Source organism: Micromesistius poutassou, assembly GCF_964030765.1.
Source record: "Micromesistius poutassou genome assembly, chromosome: 15".
Classification (NCBI taxonomy): domain Eukaryota; kingdom Metazoa; phylum Chordata; class Actinopteri; order Gadiformes; family Gadidae; genus Micromesistius; species Micromesistius poutassou.
In genome coordinates this window covers 2,456,666-2,466,062 of record NC_140285.1, presented here as the reverse complement: position 1 = coordinate 2,466,062, position 9,397 = coordinate 2,456,666, and the positions used below count along the sequence as shown (strand labels likewise).

The window sequence follows — 9,397 nt, the reverse complement described above, 5'->3', positions numbered from 1 at the left end:
TGACACCACTGACTGAAACAAAGCGAGCTCCCCACCCCTCTACAAATCGGGAAGAATCAAGTGGACCGTAACCATTTAACCCTCTCCCTGCCAGGATGAGACGTAATCCTGGAGGGTTTCTCACACCATGCCTGGGGTGGGCAGGGCTTCGGGACCCTGACAGCTCACAGCTACACTAGAAGCCATTTAACTTCGTGGAGGAGGGGGGGGGGGGGGGGCTTTTTGTTATGGCTGTCTAGAAGTAGTTTCCACATTATTGTGCAGTCCAACACAGGCTGTCACGCCGAAGAAAGGGCACCTCGGAATGCCAAGAATCTCCGGGCGAATGAATGCCCTTGTCTATAGACGTTGATGGATGGACACTGGACTGGTACACAAGAGTACAGGAGACCCCCCCCCCCCCCCCCCCCCCCCCCCCCCAAAAAAAAGGCTTTCTTCGAATCACAGCATGATGCGATTGATGAGGGAAAAGACAGGAGAATGACTTAAGGGATACACAATGCAATACTTAAAAGTCCATCACCAAACGCAACAGCCACACTATAACGCAGGACCGGTTTCAGGACACGTGACTTGAGGTTAATTGGTGCAGGTGTGTGCGGCACGTCAGTCATGTGGACGTTTCAATCAACCATCAACCAATCAGGATTGCGTTGCAATAACCGTTTTAATTGTACAGTCTGTCGTTGTATAGTTTAGGTTCCCTGCCAAATGGATTTATAGACTGAAAAGTTACACATTTACAAGTCCAAACACAGTTATGCCATTATATTTACTCCAATGAGAGCATTTGGGAATCCAGTAGTATATTGTACATGTTCAGTATTGTATTATTTTGTAACAGAATGGTTGCACACAGTAACCTCTGTTTAACACAGGGTTTTATTGCTTGATTCATGTAGACCTATTTTGAGACATAGCTAGGGGGAATAAAAGGATTGTTCTAAGTAGGTGCCCTTGTAACACAAAACATAGTATTACAGAAGTAGGCCTAGTTCCACACAAGTGAGGCCTAGTTCAACACAAGTAGGCCTAGTTCAACACAAGTGAGGCTAACCCAACCTTTGATATGTGCATATGATATGTCAGTGTGGCGAAAGCAGCCCATTATGGGATTAGGGACATCTGTTGGAGTATGTAGTGCTGGCTCAACGGAAAATAATGGGACTGTATGCTTCCTTCCACATTTTCTTTTTCCAGCTCTACTTGCTTGTTGAGGACTGCTGCCACGAGTGCACCACCATCATCTGGTAGGTCGGTCTTTACGTGTAATCTTACACCCTCTCAGACTACTTCATTAAGAGTGGGTGTTGAACTGTGAAAAAAAAACGTATCTACCTGTCCCAGATATTGTCATGGATTTCAAGTGTGTGTTATAAATCAGATATAAATTATTTATATCTGCAGACCGGTGACTTTCTTGGCGGTGAGTCGTGTCACCATGGAACAGATATTCTGGTGACTGAAGCCTGGGAACATTTATTTTTAAAATTTTAAATCTGATTTTAACTTTTTTTGTTATCAACATCCAGGTCATGCATTCTGGAAACATGCACCACCATGGAAACAACCCAACGACATGACTCACACTGACATTTATACCAACCTGTACTTTCGTCCTATACCAGAGGTGTCTTTGATGCCGTCTGGATACGCAGACACGATAGCATGACTTCCATCACCGCCTCCAGCACTTTGTATAGGAAGGGAGGGACACCTGTTTTGTACATCTGCACACACAGGAGGTGGACGTGTAACGAGATCCTGTCCAAAACCCTTAAAAACTATCCATTTTATTAGCAGCTACTGTACAAACCCTTCAATCATGCAAAAGAGAGATGTGTCAGACTATAACCTGCAGCTATGAAGAAAGAAAGAAAGAAGCAAAGGAGGAAGAAATATTAGGTTGTGAAACGGACCCGTAGCCCAAGGAGAAACTAAAGAGGAAGAAGGTTGTTAAACTTATTGCGTATGATACGTTTTTAAATGAGCTCAAAGGACATCACTTCCTTTATGTCTAATACTTCCTGTCACTGGCCCACCCAGACATACGATTGTAAATGATTAATCAGACTGTATGTATCAAAGTTATTCTAAGCCAGATCACATTTTTTTACATAGAAATGCTTAGGTCGGCCGTTTTGTCACTGGCGTGGCTCACAGTTTCCATGATGACCAGCAGAGTTAGGACACTGTGGACAGACCCTAGAGGGCCCCAACTTCTAGAAGCTCCTCTGCGTAGGCTAACAGTGGGAAACTGAATGGCCGTTAAATTACAAATGTTATAAGGTCATATCTGGCTTCCATTTGTTCACCAAAACATACAATTTTCATGGAAAGATTGAGATTTGATAAAAGCATAATAGAATAGAATAGAATAGAATGCATTTTATTGTCACTATACACAGTACAATGAGATTAAAAAGCATGCACACAAGTCATTGTTGTATTCACTTTCTTTTGTGTTTGGATAGGCTTTATTACTTTCCTGACAAACAAATATGAATATAGCTCCCTTTATACACTATATTGGTTATTTCCCCATTTTATACAATAGATAGAAATGTTTATGTGGGGTTAAAGCTAGGGTAAGCAATTTACTTTTGAAGCGTATATTTTTTAAATTATCGACATTCTCTATACAACCCGACAGCAATGAATTATTAAAATTATATGACCAAAAATAGACGAAATTTGGTTAGGCAGACCTATGCTAAAGCTAGCGAGCTAGTCATTTGTATTTATGTATTTTTGGGGAGTAGCTTTGGAGGGAGGCCTGAAGGTAGGGGTGGGATTTTTCCGGTTGGATACTTTCAAAATGTAGCTTACTCTGGCTGGTTTCTCCAAATATTCTACCCTAGATTCATTAAACCCATCATAGTTATAGTTCATATACACTCAATGCCACCGTTTGAATATAATTCGCCGTAAAGCGCCCTCTTCTGGTGGACAAGAAACATTTCAGACCAGTGGACACAATGTCATCACAATTCTCCAGGTCTGAAATGTGAGTACGGTGACATCCACCCCCCGGGGTTGTCCCTGATTGAAGGAAAGAAAGATATTCTTATTCACTCTGTTTCAGATTTAAACTCACTTGCAGTACACCTGGAGTACTTCACCTGGTGTACTTATATACCTGTAGTATCACCTGGATGACTTAACTAAACACACCTGTAGTATTTAAACACACCTGGATGACTTAACTAAACACACCTGTAGTATTTAAACACACCTGGATGACTTAACTAAACACACCTGTAGTATTTAAACGCACCTGGATGATTTAACTAAACACACCTGTAGTATTTAAACACACCTGGATGACTTAACTAAACACACCTGTAGTATTTAAACGCACCTGGATGATTTAACTAAACACACCTGTAGTATTTAAACACACCTGGATGACTTAACTAAACACACCTGTAGTATTTAAACACACCTGGAATAATAACAGAAAACAAAACACACCTGTAGCACTTCTAAAACACACCTGTAATACTTCTAAGCACCACAACCCAAAATACCAGTAGTATTTTGTAATTAACACAGCTATAGTACTTCCAAACGCACCTGTAGTACTTCTAAACACACCTGTAGTACTTCTAAGCACCACTATAGTGACTGTGAAGTACCTGTGGTATTTGGGTCCAAACGCACCTGTAGTACTTCTAAACACACCTGTAGTGCTTCTAAGCACCACTGTAGTGATTGTGAAGTACCTGTGGTATTTGGGTCCTTTCCTCCGCTGGTACTCCCTCTCGTCCACCGTCCACACTGCGCCCTTCCCCCCCTCCACGCGCACGAAGCACGTGTGCAGGCTCAGGTTGTGGCGAACGGCGTTCTACAGGAGGAGAGAGTCAGAGTAACCACGCCAACAGGTGTAGAGACAAAGTGGACGCCTACAAAGTAGACCGTGGACATTGAGGTTTGAACCCAGAACCTTTTGGCTGGGAGTCAAATACCCCAGCGTGAACACGATCAGATCAGGGAAAATACATGGTTTGGAGCCTATTTTCAGATATGGGATTATTAGGTCCAAGAAAGGGTGTGGGGGGGGGGGGGGCGGGGGGAGGGCAACCTAGTAGCGAGAGGGTAAGAGGTCACGGGGGGGTACACTCGAACCTTCCAAGTGGCCGTGTTGTGTCTGAAGTAGAAGAACATGGTGGAGAACCAGGTGTAGATCTCATTCAGGCTGCGCTGCTTGTGCAGGGTCTCCAGGATGGACTGCAGATAGACAACGTTCGGATCCATAATGAGTGGATTTCAAAGGGAAAGTCATAGGGAAATTAAAAGGATGAACAAAATAGGTAAAATTAAAGTTAATATAAAGTAAATTGAGTTAAAGTAAACAGAAACAAAAAACACAATACGTGATATGAAGTCAAAGTTGAACAAAAAACACCAAAATAAAAACAGTAGACCATATAATAGACCAATCAGTTCTCACCCATCGGATGAGGTAAGCGTAGGTGTAGGGGGGTCTGATGTTGTTGTACTTGTAACACTCAATGCTGGGGACATAATCTGGGGACCACAACAGCCGGAGGTCAAAAGACTCATTAGGTGGCAGGGACAATGTGTGGCACTGCTTCCAAAACAATCTGAAAATACTAACAGTTATTGCATATATTGCCAAAAATATCCCAATCGTATTTCACAGAAAAATCCAAGTTGACATTATTCTAATATTGCTGCTAATAATGTTCCTGCTCATAACTATGGTATTGGACTAGTATCCAATACCAGTATGGCTGCATCTCCAACAAGAAATACTTACTAATAGTAGAAATAGTACTCATGGTCAAAGTAAACTGTAATGCTTGGGTACAGCATGGCCAAAGGGAGGTGTGTTAGTGTGTGTGTGTGTGTGTGTGTGTGTGTGTGTGTGTGTGTGTGTGTGTGTGTGTGTGTGTGTGTGTGTGTGTGCATGTGTGTGTGTGTGTGTGTGTGTGTGTGTGTGTGTGTGTGTGTGTGTGTGTGTGTGTGTGTGTGTGTGAGTGAGTGCGTGTGTGTGCATGTCTGTGTGTGTGTGTGTGTGTGTGTGTGTGTGTGTGTGTGTGTGTGTGTGCATGTCTGTGTGTGTGTGTGTGTGTGTGTGTGTGTGTGTGTGTGTGTGTGTGTGTGTGTGTGTGTGTGCGTGCGTGCGTGCGTGCATGCATGTGTGTGTGTGTGTAGGGGTTTACCTGGCAGAAGGTGAACTGGGCCATTGGGCCAGCAGCCATGCTGAGCGAAGTCCACCACATCCTTCACCACACCGGGCGGCGCAGCCAACCCATCTGTCACCGGGGGCGGGGTCAGGTACAGAGCCAGACTGTGCGACCAATCATATGCCGCCTGAGAGCGCCGAAGCGAGAAGAGCGAGCGAGAGAGAGAGAGAGAGAGAGGGCGAGAGAGCATGATGGAATAGCAATAGACCTTAAGGGACCAACAGTGGAACACAACATTGAGAGATTAAATGATTCTTTAGATTTTTTGTAATGAAATATAATGTTTTTTTCATGTTTTTGTAAACATTAGCTATGAAACTAATGGGAGAGGGTGAAAAATACATTCTGTGTATTGTTATTAAAGTACAATTTTCATTATTTAAAACGTTTTTTTAGTTGTAGTAGCAGATGACCCACGGATTGAGCCAAGCTCGTGTCTGAGATGTGCAGCTGCATGGACCGGAGTCTGTGTTTCTCCAAGGTCAGCTAGAAGACAGGAACGACAAGGAACAGTTCAGTCCTGCTGTGAGGATCATTTTCATTAAGAGATGGTTGACTACTGGCATACATTATTTCTTGACTATTTGATGATGACAAATAACATAAATGAAACATAAATAAACAAACAAAAAACAAATAACACAGAGTTGAATGTGATATATTTAGGGACATAATCACTTCCACAAGCAAGCCATTACATAGTCAGCTGGGCTGGGTGTGCAGTTTAGATGAAAACACACAGCAAAGCACAGGTACAATGAGTTAACGTAATGAACATCCACGGACACATTTACACATTTACACACACACACACACACACACACACACACACACACACACACACACACACACACACACACACACACACACACACACACATACACACACGTATAGATAACCACACACACAGACATACCTTTCTCTCCAGGTAGTGCACCATGTCCTGCTGGTTTCTATACTGGGTCAGGCTCTGCTCACCGAGGCCATGTTCTCCCTGCAGGTGGCTACACACACAGGACCCATAAGTACAGTCAGCCATCTGGCTGCCCTCGCTACCACCATAGCAACACTTAGAACACAGCCACCACAGTGTCGAAAAGGAACACAAATTTTACTTTTGGAATGTAATTCTTTGGTTGAAAACGGATACAACACATTACTATAGGAGGGCATTTTGGATTCGAATATTTGATTTTAAATTTTATTCAAACCAATATTCTGAACAAATATTAATTTTTGGAGTTTTCTCTAGACACGAAAATGTATGAATTTGGGGTGAAAATACTGTTGATTCATAAACACCAAACTCAAACTTTTCTGTCGATCTATCATAAAACATTGTGCAATTATTAGCAAACGTATACAATGGTAACTGGACTCGAATGACTTACATCAAAAAGCTGGAGAAATCATCAAACGACCTGCCACACCCAGGCCAGCGGCACAGCCCGCTCACAAACAGAGCTCTGGCGCCCCCTGTGGTGGGGAGACTGGAGCTGCAGGGGGTAGGGAAGGCAGGAAGTGTACTATAAGAGTAAGAGAAGGCACCATCAACCGACAATTTATAACTCATACAGAACTAATCTATAACTCAACAACTCAACAATGTAGACCTCACACACACATACACACACACACACACACACACACACACACACACACACACATGCACACACACACACACACACGCACGCACACACACACACACACACACACACACACACACACACACACACACACAAACACACACACACAAACACACAAACACAAACACAAACACACACACATCCTGCTCAAGGATGCCTATACAGGAACCCTATGAGCATGGGTGGGATGGAACCCAGAACCTCTCGAACCTGAGAGGAGTTTGAACTCACTGGTCGTGATGTATGGCGTGCTGGGGGCTGTGATGCAGACTCCCTCCTCTCCTTGAGGGGTGAAGGAGGAGAGGGGAGGAGGCGCCGGCGAGACGGCCAGGAGACGGAGCTCCCGGTGGGGGAGATGACCACCAGCCGGGGCCTGGATCCTGGATCTCTGACTCCAGGACTAGGACTGGCTGAGTGTGTGAACCGTTCTCTGTATTGAGTGGATATAAGGACGCACAACTTCGGTCTGTTGTAACATTTGTATTTGATTTTAAAAGAAATCGGTCCATGGGATAACTCAAATTATTATTTTAAACCCCTTGGTTATAACCTTAGCATGTTTGCGCCTTAAATTGGTAATAAGTATGTCACTTTGTGTCTTATTCATAAAATACAGATTTGATGAGAGACACTTGATGTAAGGGAGAATTCAGCATTTAGAGATAGAGATATGCGTACCAATATGGTGTTTAGAAGCCTGCATTTGGCCCTGCCGTAATACAGAGGGTCTGTACTGGTTCCGCCGGCTCAGATCCGTTAACTCCTCCTCCATTCTGCCTCCCGGTTCATTACACTGGGAAGATGAGAGAAACATAACAGAAAAAGTTTACATTTAAAATGAAAATGATCATTTAAACATTTAAATGTTTATTTGTTGTAATTATTTTAATTTTAACATTAACATTTATAAATATTCAAACATTCAAATTTTCTAATTGAGGGGATTGGGGGATCCAAGTAATGCTTCCAAGCATTACTTTTTAAACCGGCACAGATATAAACACATATAACCCTAATTTTACGCTCGTACCTGTGCTCCGGAGGCGGACGGGGAGAGCGACCCCTCTAGACCAGGAAGAGGAGGAGGAGTAGGAGGAGGAGGGGGGGGGAGCAACAGGCTGGTCCTCCTAGCTCCTGGTTCTCGTCGGGTTTCGCTCTCCGACCTCCTCCCACAGGCAAAGGTCTCGCTGGAGGTTCCGGGCATCCCAGAGTCCTACTGGTTTCTTAACGGTGGTGCCACAGCAGAAGACATATGGTGAGACATATGTGATCCACAAAAAACACCCACCCAGCTAGCGTGCAGAACCAACATTCGCCGCCAGGCGAATAAGGCCCATAGAATAAACGTGTGTAGGGCAGGCCTCTATGGTTATATCGTGAACTTAAAACAGCATTAAAAAATGTAAGGCTTCGGTTTCCTATCAGAAAGTCGAAAGAGCGTCTTGAAGTTCAACGCAGAACTTGGATATCTTAAAGAAAAGTTGTGGTCGCGCACAGCTGCAAACTGCATCGAAAGCGTCGTAGACGCAGAAGTCAGTGGCGCAGCGTAACCGCAAGAAGAAAAGGGGCTCCGGGCCACGTTTTAAGCTTGTTTAGTGTGTTGTGTTGTGTTGTTTGTGTTGCTCGTTGGGGTCTGTGTTTGTTGAAGATGCGAGACAGGATGAATCAAAGTAGGCTACAAAAGTAAATGCACGTCTGGAAACAGCGTTTGGAGCTTATGTTGTGTTGTGCTATCTTGTCTCGTTCGTCTTTCTTTTGTTGGTATCTTACAGAGCTAACATTTGAAGTGGAAGCCCCCCACAAAAAGTCATGAAGAAATAAATAAATACATAAATGAAATATAACAACACAATTATTGAGGGAAGGAACTTTGAGAGGGGTCTCAAAAACAACGTAAAAACAGAAAGGTGAAAGCATTCAACCATATTGTGGTCTGTAACTTTAATGTTGCATCGGGCTTATTTTTTTCACAGGCCTACATCTCAATGTCACGCCTAGAACAACACATCCTGCATGTCCCTCAAGCGTCCCAGAAGCGTGATGAGAGCTGCAACGTGGCGTGTTGTGGTGTCAACTAGGCGTCTTATTTCAAGGTTACCACATGAATTACTTTCTTTCATTAACATCACGGGCCAGGGAGCTGTATAATAAATAATAAGCAATTAAATAGCGACATGAACTGTGGAGAGGGAGATAGAGAGAGAGAGAGAGAGAGAGAGAGAGAGTGTGTGTGTGTGTGTGTGTGTGTGTGTGTGTTTAAACACATGTTGTTGGTCATTTAATAGTACGGTTTGTTATTATTTAATGTTTTAGAAACAATAGAAATTCATGTATTAAGACTGGTCCAGTAGTAGGCCTATGCCATTCATATAAAACTACTAGATGGAAAACAAGTCTGCTTTCGATTTGTGGGTGCGTAGGTTTCCTTTAGATCTGAATCATCACACCGCTTGCGTGCTTAAAACTTTGAAATGCATGTGTGGGGGACCTGATGTGAAAACAACAGAAAGCTTGATATTAATCTAAATCGGAAATGCA

The 9,397-nt window shown here is 43.3% G+C and overlaps 1 protein-coding gene across 1 annotated transcript; it reads right to left on the bottom strand.

Annotated features, from left to right (window-relative positions):
• Positions 1–3,435: 3,435 nt before the first annotated feature.
• On the bottom strand, positions 3,436–8,063 carry LOC311359706 (forkhead box protein P3-like; the record flags this gene model as incomplete). The annotated part of the gene is made up of 11 exons (XM_084479759.1): positions 3,436–3,445; positions 3,726–3,847; positions 4,129–4,230; positions 4,454–4,530; positions 5,190–5,340; positions 5,631–5,699; positions 6,130–6,217; positions 6,605–6,709; positions 7,091–7,289; positions 7,538–7,652; positions 7,890–8,063. The coding sequence occupies 11 exons, from the start codon at positions 8,061–8,063 to the stop codon at positions 3,436–3,438; spliced, it is 1,212 nt and encodes a 403-aa protein (XP_084335885.1).
• Positions 8,064–9,397: the final 1,334 nt, after the last annotated feature.